The following is a 23,986-nucleotide window of genomic DNA, read 5'->3' as shown; positions in this document are numbered from 1 at the left end:
CTCACTGTGCCTTCCCATCCCTCAATCCTTCAGTTCTTTCCAGCTCATCTCCCATGCACCTGACCCTCTCTGCTCTTTTCCATCTAGACCTTTTGGTGAACCAGTTCAATTCTGTGCTATCCTCTTCAACTGAGTCCCTATCCCACTCATAGCAATTATTGCACCCTGGCAAACTTCAGCTTTGAATCACTACCAACATCTAATATCTTCTCTTTTATACACATGTTGCTGAACAAAGGTAGAGAAACTCATTCAACCATTCTGATTGAGTACACTTACAAATTTATGTTTCACAACCTCAACTGGGTCCTCACTCCTACTAGGCAAGAAGACTATAACTCCCTTTTCTACTCACATCCCACTCTCCATAGTGGCCTTTTTTTTTTAATTCTTTTTTTTTTTTTTTGCAGGGTAATGGGGGTTAAGTGACTTGCCCAGGGTCACACAGCTAGTGTCAAGTGTCTGAGGCTGGATTTGAATTCAGGTACTCCTGAATCCAGGGCCGGTGCTTATCCACTGCGCCACCTAGCCGCCCCCATAGTGGCCTTTTTGTCCCTCCTCAAAGTCCCATGGCTCTAATTTCTCCAACCATCTCAACTGAGAACTTTGTCTCATACATTAAAAGAAAAAAATTGAAGTCATTTGCCATGAGTTCTCTCATCTCCTTTATTCCCTACATATAATTCATATACCATCTGTCACTATGTATTTCTTCACCCCTGTCACACAAAAAAAGATAATTTTACTCATTACCAAGACTAACATTTAGTCTATACAGTTATCCCAAACTACCCATGCTCTCTAACAGATTGCTCTCTTTGTCACTCTCACTCTATCATGTATCTTTGGTTTTTCCCTGCCTATTAGCTCCTTCCCTACTGCCTATAAATATTTCCATGTTTACTCCATTCTCAAAAACTCTCACTTGATCTTCTATCATCACCAAATCTCTATCTCTTCTGCTCTTTTGGAATAAATTTGTGAAAGGTACCTATGATGGGTGCCTCTACTATCTTTCTTCTCACTCTCTTAATCCCTTACAATCTAGTTTCTCACCTCATCATTCCATTGAAACTATTCCCTTCACAGGTATCAATGATTTCTTTATTGCCAAATCCAATGATCTTTTGTCAGTCTTCATTATCCTCAGCTTTTCTGTAGCTGTTTTTTTTTTTGGGGGGGGGGCAATGAGGGTTAAGTGACTTGCCAAGGGTCACACAGCTAGTAAGTATCAAGTGTTTGAGACTGGATTTGAACTCAGGTACTTCTGAATCCAGGGCTGGTGCTTTATCCACTGCGCCACCTAGCTGACCCCTCCCACTCTCTTTGTAACTAAATTATCTGATTATCTAACAGATAATTAATTTACAAAAGTGGGATTACCTCCAACAGCCACCAACTCCTGGTAAATTTAACCTCTTCCTTAGCCTAATTATCCTTCACTGAGATTTATGTGACCCTGGAATAATGGAGTTAGCCCTCCTAGAAATGGACAGAGTATACTTACCTGCTTACTATGTTTACTTTTTTTTTTTGAAGGGCAATGAGGGTTAAGTGACTTGCCCAGGGTCACACAGCTAGTATAGTATATATATTCCTCCTGAATCCAGGGCCAGTGCTTTATCTGCTGCACCACATAGCTGTCCCCACATTTACTTTTTTCATAAAAATAATACACAACAGATTAATGGATAAGAAAATATCTACTTGGTAACTGCATGCACAGAGTGTTTCCTAGAACCAGACAGACCCTAGATAGAAAACGCCTTATGAACCTAAAAGTTAATGAAAAATCTAGTTAATTTTATTTAGCCCTCATAGCCATTCCTTTTGTTAACAGGAAATGTAGCATATAAATTCATTTCCCTACTGAAGTATGAATCACATCTCCAACAGGGCCTTTCACTATGAGAATTAGTTTTGACTAATTAGATTGATTTGTTCCAAGAGTTTGGGTTTCTCTTTCTCTTAGGTTTTAACTGAGGGAGGAAAAATTACAGGGAGAGATGATTAGGAATACTGATGATCCGAAGGGCCAATGTGATATTTTTAATAATGCACGAAAGACAACAGAAGAAAGGTCAGAAGGAAGCACAAGTAACATTGTTTTAAAGGCAACACTCTATTATACACTTCTGTAAAAAAAAAATACACTAATAATACTCCAGCTACTCCTCATGGGGTAGATACAACCATGGGGTGCGGCAGTTACCAGTTATAAGTCACTCAGGAGCTGTGGCTCCCATATCAGACTGCACAGCCACACTGTGTCCTGTGGCTCTTCAAGGCGCTGATCCATGGTCATCCGCGACTGGTGGAGGCCTACTAATATGAAATGTAGATTTACAGTTTCACATAGAATCCCATTTGTGTTCTGTTGTCTATATGGGAAAGATCTTTTTTAAATGTTCAAGTTCAGAATTAAAAACCAATAAATAAACAGACAATAGAGAACTGGAGAGGAGAGAAAAGAAAAGAGGAAAGAAAGGGATAGGCAAGGGGAGAAGAAAGGAGAGGAAAAAGGAGAGAAGGAGGGAAGAAGGGAGATGAGAGAAGGACAGGAAGGGTGGCTAGATCAGGATAATATTGCAATGTCAAAACTGGGGTCATGGTGAAGGGCAATGAAATGTCAGTAATGACACCTCCCTGCTTCCTCTCCCCAGGTCCACCTCTTCCTTTCAAATCTATGAGTAGTCAGAATTCAGAATCCTGGATTCAAAGGGAGAAAACACAGGGAGAGGGATTGCATAGCATCCTGGAATGGGCCCTCACTGATTTTGGCTTCAGAGGATACAAACCCCAATTCTAGCACTAATTCTACCTGTTTTATTTTGGATGAATAAATTTAATTTCTCTGGGCCTGATTCCTTCACTAGGATATTAGATGCTCTGATCTCTGATCTCCGTTCCAGTTTAAAACCTTTTATGAGATATTACTTCCAACTTTCAAGAAAAGAGAGAAGAACAGATTTGATTCAATTATTGTGGCTTCAGCATAGTCAAACTCGTTGTTGAATGGCTACTACATAAGGAATGAGTATGTTCCTCCATCTGTTTGAGCCCTGAGATTCCCTGGATTCTCAATTTCTACACCCCTTGAATAAATCAGTGAACATCCCAGTCTAGAAAATGGAACCCTTTTACTCTCCTATGCCTAAACCCTATTGTGTAACCAGGTGATGAAATACCAGACTTCCTCTCTTTGCTGTTACTTTTCTACTGCCACCACCCAAAGACATCATGGGGATATTATGTAGGCAAATTAGTCTTCCCTCCTAACTTTAGTTCCCTTCCTTAACAGTGAAGAATCACACCCTCAAGCCAACCCCTAGATACTTATATTAAGGGCAAAAGAATCCCCTCAGAGATGAAAGATGACAAAATTCCTTCCCTCAAGAAACAACACCTAATAGCAAGAATGTGAAACGTACATACAGAAGCATGAAACAAAGGAAAAGTCAGGACAAAGTGCTCTGGAAACATTGGTGGTAGTCTTTCCAGTGTCCTGCACTGACTCAAGTTGAATGAATTACTGAGTCCTTGTCTTCCTAAATCCCTGAGCTCTGGGTCTCCACTCATCTCTTTGTTAATTTCAATGTTTTCTCTCTCTCTCTCTTTTTTTTAGTTAGGCAATTGGGGTTAAGTGACTTGCCCAGGGTCACACAGCTAGTAAGTGTTAAGGGTCTGAAGCCGGATTTGAACTCAGGTACTCCTGACCCCAGGGCCGGTGCTCCATCCACTGTGCCACCTAGCTGCCCCAATTTCAATGTTCTCTTAAATTCCCATTCAATGTTCTATTATTCATGGTTCTTTTCTTCCCTAGCTACTCTGTATCTTAGATTCCGGGATCACAGATCTCTCAGATGGGTGCTGGGAGGAGGCAGTCTAAGGTATCTACATCCTTTCTTTCTCATCACCTGTTACCTCTTTGGTATTTACTTCTAGGCAATGGATCTTGGTGGACATCTAGGTGGCACAATGCATAAGGTGACGGACATAGGGTTAGGAAGACTCATTTTCCTGAGTCCAAAACTGACCTCAGACACATACTAACTGTGTGACCCTGGACCAGACAGTTCACCCCATTTGCCTCAGTTTCCTAATTTGTAACATGAACTAGAAAAGGGAATGGCAAGCCACTTCACTATCTTTGCCAAGAAAAACCCAAATGGGTTTGCAAAGAGTTGAACATGACTGAACAACAACCATGGATCTTGGTAGCGACAACATGACAGTTTTCAAGTCAATACAGTTGAACAAATATTCACTATTTACTTTATTTAATAGGTCCTCAAGATACAGATATGAAAATACCAAGACTCTCTGCCCTATTACTCCATCTCTTATGGAATGTATATGACTAACATTCTATGAGAAGAATATAGAAGGAATTCAGATAGAATTTTAGAGAAATTTGAGGAGAAGCACTTTTAGTTCGAGTGAGAGGGAAGAGGACAATATCATGGAGTATTTCATAGAGTAAGTAGCCCCTGACTATCTTGAACAAAAGAGAAATATTTCAACAGACAGTGATAAGAAAAGAGTACATTTCAAACAGGAGTTGTGGTCTGTGCACAAGTCTCTGTGGCAAAGAGGTGGGAGATGGCAGGATAAGATGAGAAAGTCTGGTTTTCCTAAGATACAGAACATACAATGTGGAGTGGTGTGATATGGGAGAGATAGATAGAAGCCAGATTGTAGATGCCTTAAGTGTTGAGCTAAGGAATTGGAATTTTCTCCCTGGGCAATAGGGAGACACTGCATGAATTTTAGAAAGGGAGTGATATTTGTTCACAGGGAGAAAAAGGGACTATTTTTAGCACTTGTAGCAGATCACTGAAACATATTATCTGAAGGGGCTTGAACTGAAATCCTTCCCAGTTCCCCTTTCTTAGTGACAAATTCACTTTAATAGCAGCCCTTCCCACTGAGAGCAGAGGGGCATGTGATTGCCTCCAATTCTTCTAAGCAGAAGATACACTGGCCCCACTATGAAACTCAGTCAACAAAGAAAACACACAAAAGGAAGTACTAGGTACAAATCAAAATGTCCAGTCCCCTCTATGTGCTTGGTTCTTCTCTGCCTTCTTTGTGCTGGCTCTACTCCTTGGCCTCTCTGGTGAGTGGAGAACCCAGGGGCAGGAGAGGGTCCTTCAGGACTGAACACAACATAGGTGGGGTGGGGCCAAAATTCTACACGGTAGAATCCAGAGGTTCATGGCACATCTGGACAGTCATTTATGCACTGACAGAGAAGGTGGCAGAGAATACTTCCACCCCAAAAGACTTTAAAGCCAGTAAAGTCCTGAAAATATTTGCTGATATACCTTATATGTAGCTTAACATTCCCTAAGATGTTATACTTTATGTAATAATTTCCTCCCAAGAGCCCAGTAAAATAGACAACCCAAGGATTATTATTTCCACTCTTTGGATGGGGAGGATGAGGCTCCTAGAAGTTATTGTGTTTATATGTTCATGCTGATTTTTGGGGGGTGAGACAATGGGGGTTAAGTGACTTGCCCAGAGTCACACAGCTAGCAAGTGTCAAGTGTCTGAGGCCAGATTTGAACTCAGGTCCTCCTGAATCCAAGGCTGTTGCTCTATCCACTGTGCTGCCTAACTGCCCCTGTTCATACTGATTGTTAAGTTTAAGAGCCGGCATTCCAACCTTTAAACCCATGGCACATCCAGTGGATGTTCTGATGCGATGCGATGCCCACATTGTCAGGGCTTCTGGAACTTTCCATGGGCAACCTGGAGATCTCTGAGTATTCTGTGTCAACAGAGGTAAATGAAGGAAGTGTGCATAATGGTAAAAGCTCTGATGTAAGTGTCCAAAGTCCTAGGATTTTGCCACTCTGTTACTAACTGAATGCATTCATTTTGGTGCATCACCAAATCTCTCAGGATCTCTGTTTACTTGTCTATAAAATGGGAGAACAGCGTTATATAACAGTAATAATGAATGAAGAGCTTTTGATATATCTAAGGTTCTTTATGTTCTACAATATTTGACACAGGATAGCTATGAAATCAATAGAGGATATATGATCATTTTCTTTAACTCATGAGGAAGCTAAGTCTCATAGAAGTTAATGAAGTTGCCTAATGTTATATAAGGTTGAGGTGGGAAGACTGGAACTTGAGCACAAGACCTCTGATAGACATGATCTTTAAGGTTCTTTCAAATTCAAATAACTGAACATTTCTTAAGTGGATATTTTATGTAAAGTCCTGGGATAGGTGCTGGTGATGCAAAGATGTAAAACAACTTGGTCACCATGCTCCAGGAGGTGATACCATGTTGGGGGAGAAATATGGCACAGACATCAATTAATATGATAAAAGCTAGAATGTGATTGGGCAAAAGACATCCAGATCAAGTGTTCTAGGAAGGTGGATGGAAGTCTTTTTAGTCCAGCTCCATTATGTTCAGATCTCCATCCTCCTGAGCCCCTGAGCCCCAGGTAACCACCTAAAATACATCTCTTCTCTCTAGTAATTTCTAGGTTTTCCTAACTTCCCATCCCTTAGTTCTTGCTGTCCTCATTCATCCACCATTTTCTTCCCCTCCTTTCCTTGACTCTTGGGTCCCATGCCTCATAACTAGGTCCTGGTGATCATGGTCTAAAAGGTGTCTGTCTTTTCTTTTTCTCTACCTGTTATCTCTCTACCATTTAACTCTATTCAAGTAGGCCTAGGTAGAAAGTACCTGGGAGTCTTCAAGTGAATTCTTTTCAGTAAACATATTAGATGCCTACTCTAGTAGATAAGTACAGAAATTGGAGTCAGAAAGATCTTAGATCAAATAGAAGTCCTGATTTAAAATACTGCCTCAGTCACTTACTAGCTCTTTTATCCTGTGGAAGTTAAGATACACCTCTCTGTGTCTCAGTTTCCTCACTTGCAGAAATAGAACATGCTCCTCAGGGTTGTTGTAAAGATCAAACAGGTTAAGATATTAGTAGTGCTTTGCAAACCTTTAAGTTCTATGTAAAGGTTAGCTATTAATGTTATTATTATTATTATTGTGTTCAAGCCCCTTAGCATGGGGCTTTCAAAGATCAGAACTAATACAGTGTCTACATTCAAGAAGCTTGCATTCTTCTAGAAAGGACACGTCACTATCCACAAAAAAGTAATACAAGATATAGGGTGACCACATAGTGCTTGGCATACAGTAGATACTCAAGAAATGCTAGATGAATCAATAAATGAATGACTGAATGACTGAAAGAATGAAAGGAAAGGGAGAGTCAAACAAAGTGGTCTAAGAAAATCTGAAAAGGGAGAGATCCTTTTCAGCTGAGTAACTTGATAAGAGATCATTGAAGACACGGTAACCAAATTGAATCTTGCATGAAGGGTTGGACTAAATGATTGTCAAGTTTTCTTCCAGCTCAAAATTCGATGACAGACACTGACACAAACCAAGTGGTCCTTGGGTATTTGTCACTGTACACATGTCCTCCCCCTCTCTACCTCCAGAATCTGGCATCTAAGAGCACAGCCCAAACTAGACAAAGACACCCAGGCCCAAATCCTGGGATGGTCCGGACAGGAAAACTATGTCAAACCTCATATTTTCTTGCAGGAATCCAAGGCCAGGAGGAACCCCAGGTACTGCTACAGCCTGAGGATCCCATTTCTGTGGCAGAGGGAGGGACAGTCACCCTGAACTGCACAATTCCTGGGATTCCACCACCAGGACCAGTGAAATGGTTCAAGGGAAAAGGGCCCCAGAGACAGGAAATTTACAGTTTCAGAGGAGGCCCCTTCCCCAAGATAAAGGAAGTTGGCCCATCAGGTTACAACATAGACTTCTCCATCAGCATCAGTCACATCACTCCAGAGGACACAGGCACCTATTACTGTGTAAAGTTCAAAAAGGGGAATTCTGACACAGAGTTTGAATCTGGTGGGGGTACTAAGCTGACTGTGAGGGGTAAGTAGAGAGCCCTGGGACTTATGTCCTTGTTCTTTCAGGAATCCCACATATAGTACTCTGGACAGAGAGGCCTATCTTGTATCTTTTCTTGATACTGAGGAAGGAAAGTAGCAGGACAGTAGAGAGGTTCCAGATTCATGACAAGGTGCCTTAAACTTTCATGGGTATGAAAGAACCAGCCTTGGGCCTTGCTCCTTCATGACTGTTGATCAGCTTCCAAGGTATTGACTTCTCTTAGAGACATCCAAGGGACCTTAGCCTTTCCACTCCAATATTTTTATCTTTCACTTTTATTAACTTTCACTGGTCACTAAACCCCAACCCAAGGCACTGGCCTCCTTGGATGGAGAAGAATGGTTATCTTCCACGCTATAACACTTTTGCTGCTTTGCGAATCCCTCTTCAAAACTCTTTGCTCCTTCATGTCATCTGAAGGTCATCTGAGCCAATAAGGAACCTTCCTGATTTTATATATTCCTGGGATCAGAGACCAATGACACTGGAATTCTAAAAGTGATGCTTCAATGTAACTAGTTACATTGAAAAAACCTAGTCTAGTGTTGTCTCTCTCTTTTCCTTCTTTCCCTGACTTCATATACTTTAAACAACATACTTGCAATATATAATATTTATTTAAGAGGTGAGAAAATATAAATTTATCCTATAAAATATTATTACAACTACATGAGCCTATTTGACAGAAAGTCAAGAAGTGGGAATACCACACTCTCATCTTTGTAGTTAAGGTGCTTTACCCTAATGATCAGAAGTGCTAGAGAAGGTTGAAGCCTTTTATGGTTCTTGGTCTTCTCACCAAGTCTAGGGGTGATATTTACTTTAGATTTATTCAGTCAAAATCATCTCTCAGCTCCTAGAGTACCAGAGACCTTATCATTCCACTGACCTCTATTTCACTGAATCCTAATCCTAATCAAGTGACCTTGACATCAAGGAGATAACCACCTTAGAAGATGGAAATTTGGGTACTTTGGGCAGTATTTTCCTCCTGAGTAAAAAGGTTAGAAGCACATATATGTAATATATATACATATTATATATAAACTATATATATACATATAAAATACATATCTATATCTATCTCAAAAACATGTAGAGCTTTGTGCTAGCTGTTTCTGAGAGATTCAGAGTATCCACAGATGGTACATAGACTACTCTGAACCCATCAATTCTAGGAAATGGACAGTCCAGTTTGTTCTAATTCCATATCTGCACTTCCATCAATCCATCAGAGAAAGGTAGATGATTCCACACATTTTACAAATGATGTTCAAAACTCCATCACATCCCACAATCAAATAAGGCCAATTGTTAGATGAAGACTCAGGAACTGTGGACCTAGGATTTATCTTCTCCTCTGTCAAAAAAATGTGAACCTGGGATCCATGATGGACTAAAACTCCTGCAACTGGTGTTTTTTTTATTGAATAGAATTTTATTTTTCCAAAATATATGTAAAAACAAATTTTAACATCAATTTAAAAAAAATTGTGTTCTAACTTCTCTTCCTCCTCCATTCCCACCCCCACCCACTAGAACTCAAGCATTTCCAAATAAGTTATACATGAGTAGTCATGGAAAACATTCCCACATTAGCTAGGTTGTGAGAGAAAACAGTCCAAAAAACCCCCAAACTTCAGACTGAGGAATTGTCAAAGAGGAAAAAAAATTTTTTTAAATGTGTTTCCAGGGGCAGCTAGGTGGTGCAGTGGATAGAGCACTGACCCTGAAGTCAGGAGTACCTGAGTTCAAATCCGGCCTCAGACACTAAACACGTACTAGCTGTGTGAACCCTGGACAAGTCACTTAACCCCAATTGCCTCACTAAAAAAAAAAAGAAAAAAAGAAAAGGACATTAATAGGTAGATTAAAGTCCCTGAGTATGAAAACATGGGCTGGATTGGAGAGAATGGCTGTGAACCAGGATCTGAAGCCTTTCAGAAAAGAGGGAGAATGACTTAGGTGTTGGCAGATTACATCAACAAGGGTGTAGACAGTGTGTTATGGACACTTGGATTGAACCTAAATAGAAAATAAACTGCTGAGCCATGATGACAGAGAGTAGATCTGAAAAACAGTGAGGGACAAGCAGTAAGCCAACTTCTCCTGGCTCTCTGTGGCAGGAAACATGAAAGAAACAGGAAAAAGTATCATGGGGGTTGTCCAAGGATGTGGTCTTTTCTGGAAAGTCAGACACTCATGAGTCCCAGATGATGTAGAATGTGAAAATGAGAAGACTGGAGTAAAGAAAGGGGTTTTTGGTAGGTGAGTAGTGGTAAGGGAGCAGGGTTCAAGAGGGAATAATGGGATAGAAGGCAGAGGAGGAGAGGTGAAATACTCAAAGACCCTTCATCTTCCTAATAATGATAGCTAGGCTTTATATAAAGTTTAAAGGGGGCAGCTAGGTTGTACAGTGGATAGAGCACCGGCCCTGGAGTCAGGAGGACCTGAGTTCAAATCTGGCCTCAGACACTTAACACTTACTAGCTGTGTGACCCTGGGCAAGTCACTTAACCCCAATTGCCTCACCAAAATAAATAAATTAAAAAATTAAAAATAATTATATAAAGTTTAAAGAATTGCAAATCACTTTGCAGATGTTTTTTTCAATTGATCCTCACTGTAACCTTTTGAGGTAGTTGCTATTTTCATCCCCATTTTGTGAATAAGGAAGCTGAGACCAAGAGAGACTAAGAGATTTGCCCAGGGTAAAGTCAACAAGATTGAGGGTTTTAAAAGTTTTGTTTTGTTTTGAAATTGTGTCTCTCTCTCTCAGTCTGGAAATGCAGTGGCAACCCATGGGGCAGATCCCAAAGGATCAGCAGGGAAGCTAAGACATGCTACTTGTTTCCAAGGTGGCCCATTTTGACCAGCCTGGCTGTCTCCTATGCTGCTGACGAATCACCAATTCTGTGCCAGACTTAGTGTGGACAATGGATCAACTTTTGCCCTCCTGTAGTTCAAATTCCCTGAACCCAAGGGATCCACCAGCCTCTTCCTCCCCAAAGACTTTAAATGAACATTTTTGGTTTTTCTTTCTGTTATTATATATACTATCTGTAATATGTATTCTCTGCAGAGGCCCTCCCTCTGTAGACACTGTCAAAGAGTGGGCACATGAGGGACTGCCCCTCTGGACAAAATTTTCCCTTTCTCCCTTTCCTATATTGTTATTAACATATTGTTTGTTAGCATAGGGTATGATATTCTGTTATTTTTTACTGTTTCATAAAGGAAACACTCCATGTTTCTATAAAAAACCAAGGGGGGAATTTGGCAGATGCCCAGGGGTCCCACCTGATTGATTTAGTATTGTTTGAGAAACTGACTAAGTACCTACTTGAGATAATTAGATATAGGCCACACCTGGCCTGCCCTGAGTGACATATACTGCTGATGTCAGCAGGGGAACCACTCTCAGCCATGCAACTTGAAGGACCTCCCTTTTGGGGGGAGGGAGAGAAAAGGTAGAAAAGAGAAAGCTGAGGCTGGGAGCTCACTCTTTCCTGTTGGTGAGCTTCTGAGAGCAGACTGGAGAGGGACTGCACAGCTGACTCCCATAGAAACTACAGACCCCAGGTGGTGAGTTAATAGAAATGAGGCCAGCTCTTTGAATTAGTTGAACTGGAAGCAAGTTTGGGGATTGAGTCAGTCTTTGCTAGAGCCAGGGAGCTTATCCATTTTTCTCTTCTCCTATTCCCTTGTCACTGGCTTTATTAATTTCACCTTTGTTGTGTATTTTATTCCCATTAATAAAACCTGATTTGTTTGTGGAAAAGAGGCTGTTAATCTCCTTTCTTATTGGCCTGGGAGAAATAACTAAAAAAGGCAGTTTGGAAGGGACAAAACTTTGGAACTAGAGGTCCCTCATTATTTTCTGAAACCCAATATTATGGCGAGCCCCCCAATTAACTCTCCCCATATTAAATTTGGCCCCTACAATAGCACCTACTTCAAAGGGTTCTTTTAGGGATCAGTGAGATAATATATAACAAGCACTTTGCAAACCTTAAAGTATTATATAATGCTATTGTTATTATTATTATTTTACTTCCAATTTCCAATTGTACCATTTAGCCTCCTCAGTTTTGTCAGGCCTGGCTATAGAATCTGAAGAATAGGAACTCAAAGAACCACAGCCTTAGTGGATATCTAGTATAGACCTGGCTCAAAATCTATTCTAACCTGTCTTCCCATAGAAGAGACCACCCAACTTTTCTTTGAACATCTCAAGTGAAGAAATTCAGAAGGTTGTCCTTTCTACCTTGGACAGCTCTAACCATTTTGAAATATTTTCTTACACTGAGCTCAAATATGCCTCTGCAATTACTCCTAGTTTTGCCCTCTGGATTATATGTATATATCTGTTTGTACACACACACAAACACATGTGCTGTATGTGTGCATATGTATATACATGTACATGTATACATGTATTTATATGTGGGCAAACACGTACTTATGTACAGGTATATATCTACATCCATGTAAACACACATATATATCCTTTATACACATACATGCATAATACATATCTATATATCTATATCCTTAATACAAATTCTATCCCATAGCCTGGAAACCCATGCTCTGAATTTAGATGGCCTCAATCTTTCAGAATTGTCCCAAAATCATTTTTTGGCTTAGTCCAGAATTTTCTCCAGGGAACCTCAGAGTTTGGCTCATTTTGCCTTCACTCAGCTTTCTCTTGAGATTATCACAATATGGACTGTTTCTGGTTCTCTTTACAAGAGGATAAAAGATTCATCAGCTCCAGTAAAACACCTATCAAACACTGTGCATATAAAATACAAGACAGCCTTTCTTTTATCTCATAAGAAAAGAATATACAAAAAGCCTAAAAGACTCACAATGTCTTGTTAATAATATGAAGGAATTATCTTTCCCTCTCTAGGGAGACCTTTTTAGTACAAGGCAACTAGCCAAACCTCCAGACTCCTTGTGGTTTGGACTTCCCTATTAAGGGAAAGTATTTGGACTTGATTAAAAGTCAACTCATTTCCTAGAACTCAACAGTTTGAGTAACTTCATGTAATTGAAGATCACCTGTGTTACTGTCTTCTTTCTCAAGAGAATGGGTCCAGGAAATTAGTGCTCTTCATATTCCCCCCTATTTTCTCTAGGAGGCTGAGTCTGACAATCCTAAGTAGGACTGCCCCTAAACTTCCATTTTGTCTCTCTTGGAACCTCTAAATAGAAACCTCCCTGCTTTACTAACGTACCCAAGTTGTGAATATAACTCAGGCCTCTGTTTCTCTTCTCTTCTGTGCCCCTGTTGTTTGCTTCTATATGATTGCCAACTTTGAGCCTGAGAAATTCTGCTTCTAACTCCCTATGGCAAGATCTAGAAATTCAGAATGCAAGGACTCTCATCTCTGAACCACCTTCTGTCATCCTTTGGCCCAAGTTCTGCTACTGCTACTCGATGTCTGCCATCTGTGCTGTTATAGGTGGCATCTGTAGAGGTGGTAGCTGGGTGGTCCCATGAATAGACTGCTGGACAGGGACTCAGGTGGAACTGTATTCAGATGTCATTTTAGATACTTCATACCAATGATTCAGTAAAGCTCTCTCTACCTCAGTTTTCTCATCTGCAAAATGTGGATAATAATAGGACCTAACTCTTTTAGGGTGATTGTGAGGGTAAAATAGATAATTTTTGCAAAGCACTTTTTAAACCTTAAAAAGCTATTTAAATGTTGTGTTGTTATTCTTATTGCAGTTGTTTTGACATTTTCAATCTAGCTTCCCTGATGGACTGGGAAGGAGGTACATGTTTGTTTTTATAATGTTGTTTTTGTATAGAATATCCTTTCAATTCTGCTTACTTCATGCAACATCAGTTAATAGGAGCCATCCCAGGTTTCTCTAAAACCCTCCCTTTCATCCTTTCTGATAGCATTAAATTAGTCCTTATATTCACATGCCATCATTTATTCAGTCATTCCCTCACTGATGTGCACCCCCTCACATTCCAATACTTTGCTTCAACCAAAAAGCTACCATAAATATGTTTGCATATATGGGTTCTTTTCCTCTTTCTTTGCTCTCTTGGAGAGTAAATACCTAGTGGTGGTATGACTGGGTCTGATGATGTGCCCAGTTAATAACTTTGCGGGTTGGTTCCACATTGCTTTCCAGGCTGGCTGGGGCCAGAATTCACAGCTCTACTAAAGTTCCAGACACTACATTCCAAGAATTGCATTGACAAGCTGGGGTCTAGCATAAATGGCAGGAGACAAACTAGATATGGGAAAGGATAAGAAGGATGTTTGAATCCTTGCCATAATTGGCTACAGAACTTGGTAATGATTAATCAGGACAAGAGAAGATGAAAAGGGACACAAGGGAGCTGCCTTCAAGCATTTGAAGGGTAGCCCTGGCAAAGATGCATGAATTGCACTCAGCTTGGAGTCCCAAGGTAGAATTAACTGTTCTTTCTCCTTCTCTCTTCTCTAGTGTCTCTTCTCACTCCCTCAGTTCAATACCCATCTGACTCATTTAATTCTTCTTCTCTCTCATAATCACCCTAAGCTCTCAGCATTTCAAGCACCACCTAGATGGCTCTGCTTAGTCAGCACTTGCTATCAAGAAGGGAATTTGAGTGAATGTTTGATCGAATTTGTAAATCACATTCCTTTGGGATGGTTTGTATATGACTTCCTGGTTCCTCCTTTACAATCTGTTTTCCTACTATTGCCCCTTGACTCAAAGGGTGGAAATAGTGTCAGGGGAATCAGAACAAGATATAATTTTTTTCATAATCTACCTCCTGGTCCCCTGATCACTCTTATTCACTCCCCACTCCCGTGTCTATGAGGTAATCTAAACATAATCACAGCAAGCATAATAATCACAATATCCTCCAATAATCTTCTCAGGAACCCTCCCGCTTTGGCTGAAAACATCCAGGAGAAAAGATCAATGAAAAAAACCTCATAGACCCTGACAAGACATTTTTAATATCAGTCAATCTGTCAAGCTCTCTGGCAATTGGGTCTTTTAGATGCTCTACAATAGCCATCTGTGTATCTTCATGCTCCCTACAGACCTGTTTCCCTGGAACTCCCTAGGTTATAAAGCACAATAAGAGCTCCCAGGCCTATGAGGATATGTCCCATATTATACCAGTCATGGTGCTAGATGCCAGGGGTGCTGGTGGGTATTATTGGGCATTCCCATAGAAGATGAGGTCCACACCTACAATGATTAGGGAGTATGTCACAATAAGCAAGAAAGGTATCAGACTGTGGATAGAGATAGGATATTGGGAAATGGATGGCACACAAGCCTACCATGTTCCTTCTGGCACTGCCAGTAAGGTTAGATTTATCCAGGTGACTCCTGTGGTGTTACTGTCTGCTGACTCAGTATAAGTTTGACCATTTGGGGCACATTTTTGTCTAGAGACACCCTATGGGGCAGTTCCTGAGTCATTTGTGACAGCCACTGGTATTTTCAGGGATACCACAGAGTCTCGTGCTGTTGGTCCGAGGTAGTACATGGACAATGGCTGGCTGAAAACAAAAAGGTGTTTTCCCCTTATCTCATCACAACGCTTTGACGAGTTAGGTGTGTGGAGCTCAGCTCTGCTGGTGCATCATACTCCCCAAACCCTGGAAGGTTATAGCATGCCCGGAACTGGGAGGGGTTCTGTGTGGGGGCAGCTGCTTTAGCCCCTGCCATGTGGAGACTGCTCTTTGAGAGGGAGAGCCTGTACTGGGCCAGCCAGGTGGTGGGGGGCAGTCTGGCCTCTGCAGGACATTTCTGTAAGACAAGTTCAGCAAATTTCAGGAGATTGACCAAGCTTAGTGTTTCACACACTCTGGCTAGCACTGTGGGGGGTGTGCTAAATTCTCCTAGGCATGTGAAGGTGGCCAGGATGTGGGGACAGGCACATGGTTCAGGATGGTCCCCACATTGTGCTGGAAAGAGTGTTGAGCTCATTGGGTCAGACAGGTCAGTTTAGGCAGAACAGGCCCAGTGGGCCTCACTGGGTGTCCCCTTTCCCCAAGGTTGAGATGACTAAAGGAATGGAGGCAGCTGTGAGGACTCTTTTTTAAAGAAATGTTCAGGGTACTGGAGGTAAAGCACCATGGACAGCAGCCTCAGAGGCTGGTCCTGGAGATTTTCATGGTGCCTGGGCCTTGACTCTGGGTTCCAGCTCATCCCTGGATCCTGGGCCTGGATGACTTCCAGGTTGCTAGGGGCTCCTAGGATTAATGGGGTTTGGGGCAGGCCCAAATTCTACTAGAGAATTTCCTATTTGGACACCTTGTGAGCTTCCTACTGAGGCAGCCTCAGTAGCCGCATCTCCAGCTGCTGCTACTTTACAAGCACTCTACCTCCAAAAACTAGGTTGCGCCAACTGTTGCTCCCTCTGCAGCTGCCCTTCCAGCGGCCGACACACCACCAGCTAATGCACTGTCCAGCTCATGAGGATGCCTGTGACTCCTTTAATTCCCCTGAAGATGCCGGTGATCAAGGTGATCACATCTAGGAGACTCCTCCTTCCACTGGGTGCAACTGGTCAAGCCACTGGTAGAAGGCCGGTGAAGAAGGTCTAGTATAGGTAGTCATAAGAGTGCGGCCTGGCTAAGCATGGGGTATGTCTCCAAGACCCCGCTCACTGTGCTGGGGGTGAGAAGGCAGGTGAAGAGCTGGGGACTTTGGGAAGGAGTCCAATATAGAAATGGGGAGGGCTCTGGGACCCCTAAGCAGGGGAGGGGGACTATAGGAGGTACTTTTGTCCATAGTCAGCAGTGTAGTGGGTACATTATCAGGAGTCATTGTCCCTTGGGTCCTGAGTGCAGTGGTTGTGACCATAGGTTGGTGAAGAGAAAGTCCTGGGTGGTGGGTATAGTGGGGTTGTGGCATCACCAGAGTTGAGTTCATGTCCCTCACCATCAGTGGAGCAGATTCCATGGCCATGGTGCCCTTTCTCCAGGGTGGGGTACATTCATGGATTCACAGGTGCCTGTGCTTGCATTACCCTTGATTAGTGTAAGTGTAAATAAAACTGTGTAAGCCACCATGTTTGAGAATCACTGAGGTCAGGTTTTAGACCTGACAGAGCTGGACAGCTACTGGTTGAACCTCCTGGCATGATAAAAAGAACCTCAGACTTATGGACTGAGACATATTCTCCCTATGTCATTTCTATTACATGAAATGATAAGTAGGGCAGTTCCCTGTGAGCATGAATTGGGTCTACCTTCCTTAAATCCCAAACAGGCTGGTGCAATCGCAAAAATGTTTTCCTTTCCTCCGGCTGCTTCCATGACAGGAAAGTTCCCTCAACTTCAATGCATATGGCCTTTTGTTAGAGTTAAGGGAAGTAGTAATAGGAACCATGACTGGAAAAGAGGACACCTTGGCCCCTGATGGTCAGGTACAAGGCTATCATTTGGAGGAATATGGTGATATCACTGGTCAGATCTATGATGTCATCAGTGTTGGGGGGAGCTCCCAGGGTGGAAATTTCCTCCACCATGCAGGAGATTCTGGGGCATATGGGGCAACTCTTGAACTCAGACTTTGAGATATTATCTTGGGGCACTGAGAGGCTAAGTGATTTGCCTAAGGTTCGAAATCAATTCATATATCAAAGATAAAACTTGGAACCAATTCTCCCTAACTCTATCCACTACACTTCCCTGCCTCTTCCTCAAGTAAAAGACCCTTCCCCTCAGGAGATCTGAGGTTCAGGGCATAAGGAAGTAATTGAGAGAGGGGAGCATTATGTCCTCAGTTGGTTGCAGTCAATTATATTCAAAAGCATTTGTTAAGCATCTACAATGATGTGGGAGACAGAGTGCTGATCTTGGAATCAGGCAGGTCTGAGTTCAAATTCTGCCTCTGACACATTGTTAGAAAGTCACATCTTTTCAATGTATGTGCCTGAGGAAGCTCCTTAGGGTGAGCTATGCTGGTTGCAATCTGTTTTGGTGGAAGGTGGGTCCCTGCACAAATGAAGTAACAGTTCCTTCCTACAATAAGTAGACCTGTATGGGCAAGGCACTCAACTTCCGGAAATAAAACCCTTCCTGATCTCCAGGAGCTTTCAGTGGAGTAAAGATAACTAATGTCCCCTGTATTAGGAATTATTCAGAGCAGAGGGACCTAAGAGCACCTACTCCAAAGTTGTGATTATTGTCATTTTTGCCAAGATATTTTTCCTGTTACCTCCCCTCTGCCTCTGTCATCAGTCAGGGCTTCTGCTCTTTGCTATGTTAACTCTTCCTTATTTTCTTCTAGTTTCACCAAAAATTGTCATTTCCAGTCTGTTATTTGACACAAAGTGGATGGCAGCCACCTGCTATGTGATGAAGTTCTACCCCAACCACTTAAATGTCACCTGGCTGAAGAATGGCATTATTGTTGGAGGAGAGAAGTCAATTACACCCAGTAAGAACAAGGATGGCACCTACAGCCTTGAGTGCTCACTAGTGGTCCCCGTGTCTCTGCGAAAGGACACTGTTTTCACTTGTCAGTTGTCCCATGATGCCCAGCCTCCTATCAATGAGAGACTGAGAGCTTCAGCTGCTGCCAAGGATAGGGATCAAATAGACACAGGTGAGTTTATCTCTGGTCCCAATCGGAGAATTTTGGATCAAATAGACCTAAATGAGTTCATCTCTGTTCCCAATCAGAGAAGTTCTATTTGACTCTTGTTGAGGAGGTTCAGAGCTCTGGCTCCATTCAAACAAAGAACAGCTCACCTTACCCAATATGATAATGACCTTAACTCTCTTCCTTCATCAATGAGTGCGGAGCTTTTTAGTTTATGAAGGTTTTTTACAATTCCAAAGAACTCATGATGGAAAATGCTCTCCAAATTAAAAAAAAGGAACTGTGGATTCCAAATTCAGATTGAATCACACTATTTCTACTTTTGTTTTTTAGTTTTTTGAGGTTTTTTCCCTTTTGTTCTGATTCTTCTTCACAACATGACTAGTGCAGAGATATGTTTAATGTTATTGTACATATATAACCTATATCAGATTGCTTGCTGTCTTGGGGAGGGGGGAAGAAAGGGAGGGAGGGAGAAAAATTTGGAACTAAAAATCTTATGAAAACAAATGTTGAAAATTATTTTACATGTAACTGGAAAAATAATAAAATACTTTAATGATTAAAAAACTATGAAGGCCTTTTACAGCTAGTATTTCATGTGCTACTGACAACACCTCTCAGATTTTTAAGTTGGGCAGTGATTATGAGCCATCTTACTTAGAAAAGGGGAATGACTCACCCATATTCACACAGATGGTAAATAGAAGAGGGTTTAAGCATTGGTATTCTGTATCTTAGTCCCAATGGGACAGTGTGGTATGAACCTAAGTACTGAACTATGATCCATGGGATCTAGGACCTCCAGAATCTTGTCAGTTGTGTGAAGAGGCTTTCTTCCAGGGAATGGGCATCTTATGATTAGTGACATGGTCCAGTGGGCATCAGTTAGCCACACACATTGAAAGGCAGGAAAACAAGGAAAGCCACTAAACTATGGTAAGGGCACTACTTGTCAAGCATGTCTACATAGAAGTTACAAAGAGGCTGTCACTTGTCAGGCAAACTCCATTCCCCACAGTCTAAATAATCTCAGGTCTAGAATTCGACCTAACCATCAAGGAGAATTCACCTCCCTGTCTTTTCTGGTTCAACATCTTTCACTCATGTAGATGACATATGTTGCTTTTCACATCTCATGAGGGTGTTCCCAGTTCCCAAGTCTAGAGTCACTGAATACAGACCGGACTGAGACACTTCCATTGACAGGAGAAAAATAAACAAGAAAGGAGCCAATGGGAATCCTAAGGTGCTAAATGATTAGACCATAAGCAAAGAGTTGATTCATCAGGCAAGATAACTGAAGGTTCTATGCAGGAGTGAAATATAATTAGGTATTATTGAAATTTGTTGATTGAACCCTAGGTATGTCTGGAGCCAGCTGGAACCAGCCTTTGAGATTCAATTGCTAAATTTTCAAGGTGCATTTACACTTTTCAAGATACAGTATAATTCAAAGGCGTGATTTATTGTTTGTCCATTTTCTGGACTTTACGAATGCATTCTCTGATAAATGTGCAAAGAATAGATCAGGCAGTTTTCAGATAAAGAAATCAAAACAATTTATAGTCATATAAATTCATTATGTATTAGAGAAATGCAAATGAAAACATGCTGAGACATCATTTTATACCTACCAAATTGAGTAAAATGAGAGAAAAAGAGAGTGATAAATATGGAAAAATTGGGACAAAACCAAATTCGTTCTTGGAAATGAACATATCCAAGCATTTGGAAAGTAATCTGGAATTATGCTGAAAGAGTATTAAGCTACCTATACCCTTTGACGCAGCAATACCACTACTTGGTCTATTTCTGAAGATAATTTGGGAAACTAGAAAAGAACCCATATATTCTAAAATGCTTATAGCAGCTCTCTTTGTCATGGCAAAGAACTGGACGTTGCTGGGATGCCCATCAATTAAGTGTGGAGATTATGTTACAATCTCTTAAGAGATAAAATTCTGGATCCTAACCAAACCAAGTGACTCTACTCATCCCTTAGAGGATGGATGAAAGGGATAAGGGAAAACCCATCACAGTCAATGCTCTGAAGCTGACAGATCCTCCTGATGGAAGAACAAGTCAAGCTACTGAAGGTTTTTTCCCAAATTCACAGAGCAGTTGGCAGATTGAGGAAAACTGCCCGGTCTTTGTAAAGTCTTTAACCTGAGATATCAGAGGGCACACTTCCTCTTCTGAGAAAGAATTATCACATCATCTGAGGGCTTTTTCTGAAGCTAGAACATGGAAGCCAAATGAATCTTCTCTCTGCAGTCCATCCCTTAGGCCTGGCCTAGGAAGAATACCAAGGGCACGTCAAGAGCAGAGATTTGAATCCACAAGAGTTTTGAAGATCATGAAAATCAATGGATTGGGCTATGCATACTTAGCCCCCTTGGGGAAAGTAGACACCCAACATGTACCATGATCTCAATGGCTCACATAGTCCCTGTGCCAGGCTCTCAGTTGCTGCTTCCTTTTGTCCCTTTGACCTCTAGGCTCAGCAGTTCCCTGCACAGCTCTTGGGAGTTTCCTCCTGGGACTCAAGGTTCTGCTGTTGCTCAGTTCTCCATATTCTTTTCTCCACAGGAAGGTGAAGACAACAGGTGAGATGATGTATCTGATGTGAGCATCTGATCAGGGCTCAGAGAGGGAGGCCCCAGGTGCCAGTCACTAATGTGATGAAAAGGCAGTAGATCTGACCTTTCCACCCTTCTTGAGGGATTTTGGAACAGAAGCATGAGGAGATGGGAAAGCACTAGCAGATATTTTTCCAGTCTCCTGCAGTAGGGAGTAATCTCCTAAAATCCTCATAGAGGCCCTAATTCTTTGTTGTTTGTTTGCTGGACAATGAGGGTTTAAGTGACCTTGCCCATGGTCACACAGCTAGAAAGCATCAAGTGGCTAAGCTGGATTTGAACTCAGGTTTCTCTTGAATCCAGGGGGCTGGTGCTTTATCCACTGCACCACCTAGCTGCCCCCAAGGCTCCTAATCTTTAGCAGAGAAATTCGAGTGAAGATATTGGGGATGGAGAAAATGGGGAGGATCAGTGGAAGATAGTGAGGGGATGTCAAAGTCAGGATCATTAGGGGATTGGTCCTGACTAACCTCTGCTCTCTATTTTCTCCTATGTCTCAGGGGCCAACATTCCTTCAAGAGCTCCTCTGTTTCTACCTTCTAATGCTCAATTTCCTCTTGCTCAGTCAGGGTCCTAGCCTGGGAGAGAATACAGAGTTTCCTCCTTCATGCTACTGGCTGATAACGAGCTGGTCCCAAAACCAGCTCCCTTGGGTTCCTCTGAGCCCAGCCAGAGCTAGAGGTCATGGGTAAGGCAGATACCAGTTTAAGCTTGGCCCCATTGCATTGATCTAAGCTTCAGGTGCACACTACAAGGCAGATTCTGATTCTTGAAGTTTCTCTCCCTGTTCATAGTCCCAGCATAGAAGAGAGAACGACATGGATTAGAACCAATAAGATCACTTGCTCTTGTGAGCCTTCCAGAGACACTATTGCTCCTTCTCTTTTCTGCCATCACCATTATCTCCTTCCTCTTCTTCCTACTTTTCCTGATCTCCTATTCTTATTAACCTCATCCTCCCTTTTCTGTGGGGGACTCTGGGCTTGTTCTTCTTGTTCTCATTCCTTTTTTTGTACTTGTTTTGTCTCCTACCTTGCTCTTGATTTTCCCTGCTTTCATTCTTGTTCGTCTTCCGCCTTTCCCCCCCCCTTTTTTCTACTTCTTGTCATCTTTTTCTTATTCTTCTTGTTCTTCTTCTCTTTGTTCTTTCTCATCATGTCCACCATTGGCAGCAGAACAAATGTGAAGACATTTTTGGGATATGCTAGGAGCCACTTGAAGGACTACAGCCATATAGCCTATATGCAGTTCATGCCATGATTTCCTTAAGCATAAAGAAAAACTGTTCAATATTTTCCTTTTAAAGTTAATTAATTAAGCAATCTGAAAAGAATGCAGTATATAATTTGGCCACTATAATGCCACTACATTAAGGTTATCAACCTAATTTCTTTGTCATAGTGTATCCTAAGGTTCCTAGGCTATCTCCCAAGGTGCTGTGATATCATAGCCAATGCTAACAAGAGGGTTCTCACATCTCACATCCAGATTCTTAGTCTGCTTCCATCTCCATCAGTTAGTTTGGTTAATGTTTCCTTGTATGAATTTGGATCTAAGATATTTGGGAAGTTTACGTTCATTACTGATAATGGTTTGTTGTTTATGTTCTTGCAGCATATGTATTTTCCGTGTTGGGGCAGCTAGAGTTCAATTTGTTGGAGTGCCTTTCAATACAGCCTCATATGCTTACTAGGTTTGTGACCCTGGGCAAGTCAATTAACTCTGTTTGCCTCAGATTCCTCATTTGAAGAATAAGCAGCAGAAGGAAATGGTAAACTACTCCAGTATCTTTGCCAAGAAAACCCCAAATGGTATCATGAAGATATGGACACAGCTGAAAAAAGACTGAACATAGTCCACGGTTTCCCTTGTTTACCCCTTTCATTTCTGGTTTGTTAGCACGATTGCAATTGCAGTTTGAAAGAATTCACTTGATGCACAGTAAAGGTTATTTTCCCCATCTCCCCAAGTTTTATTTCGTTTATGACATTGACTGCTTAAATGTGTTTTTTGTAAGCAATGGATTGTAGATTTGTTTTCCTATCCAATTTGTTACTTTTTTCATTTTCTTTTATTATAAATGAATTACATTTAAGTGTTATGAAAGTTAAGTTTGACATGTTCCTATATTTGTCTCTAATAATTAGGTTTTATTAAAATTAAGAACTTTTCCAATTCCCTTCTGCTATAAATACAAGGTCTGCTTTAGTTTTTATTAGCTATTAATTTTAAATGGGGACCTATTCCTCACCTGCTCTCTTTCCCTCAGTCCACATTCACTCCGCCATTTATCAAGCCTTTCCCTTTGGGAGTTGTTGCTTGTTAATTCTTTTTACTGCTTTTATGAAGTTACTTAATTATTCCCTCCTTTCTTGCCTCTCCATCAAGTAGAGTCCCCCTTCTCCCCTTCCCTTTCAACTAGTCCTATTCATTAGGTTTTTTAATGTCATTTTTTATGTTCTTTTCCAGAGAAGATTCTCTCACTCTCTTCATTATACGTTCTCCCTTTATGCCTACTGTAGATCCCCATTCTCTAGTTCATGAGCCCTATAATGATAGAGTCTTTCTCTGTCCTCTATATTCCCCCTAGAATCAAACATTCTAAAGTGTCCATTCCATTCAGGTCTTTCCATACCTGGTAGTATCTGCCAATGCCTTGTGAGGATTGTGCCCACAGATTCACCTTTTCCATTGTGCCTCATTCCCAGAACAATGCCAATTCCTGCTGATGACAGACGGTCACTGCCCCATAGTAACACCACCCCAACATACCTGTTATTCA

The 23,986-nt window shown here is 41.5% G+C and overlaps 1 protein-coding gene and 1 pseudogene across 1 annotated transcript in view; both read left to right on the top strand.

Annotated features, from left to right (window-relative positions):
• Nucleotides 1-5,047: 5,047 nt before the first annotated feature.
• LOC122738926 lies at nt 5,048-15,489 on the top strand (annotated as a pseudogene).
• Nucleotides 15,490-17,342: 1,853 nt separating this feature from the next.
• LOC122738925 (signal-regulatory protein beta-1-like) overlaps nt 17,343-23,986 on the top strand; it is a 29,853-nt gene continuing 23,209 nt past the window's right edge. Inside the window, 4 exon segments of the mRNA XM_043980803.1 lie at nt 17,343-17,421; nt 18,248-18,565; nt 21,064-21,171; nt 23,104-23,216. Coding sequence (XP_043836738.1) covers nt 17,343-17,421; nt 18,248-18,565; nt 21,064-21,171; nt 23,104-23,216 — 618 coding nt within the window.

Source organism: Dromiciops gliroides, chromosome 2 (genome assembly GCF_019393635.1).
Source record: "Dromiciops gliroides isolate mDroGli1 chromosome 2, mDroGli1.pri, whole genome shotgun sequence".
NCBI classification, from domain to species: Eukaryota; Metazoa; Chordata; class Mammalia; order Microbiotheria; family Microbiotheriidae; genus Dromiciops; species Dromiciops gliroides.
The sequence above is the reverse complement of the archived record's forward strand: the minus strand, read 5'-3'. Positions and strand labels throughout refer to the sequence as shown.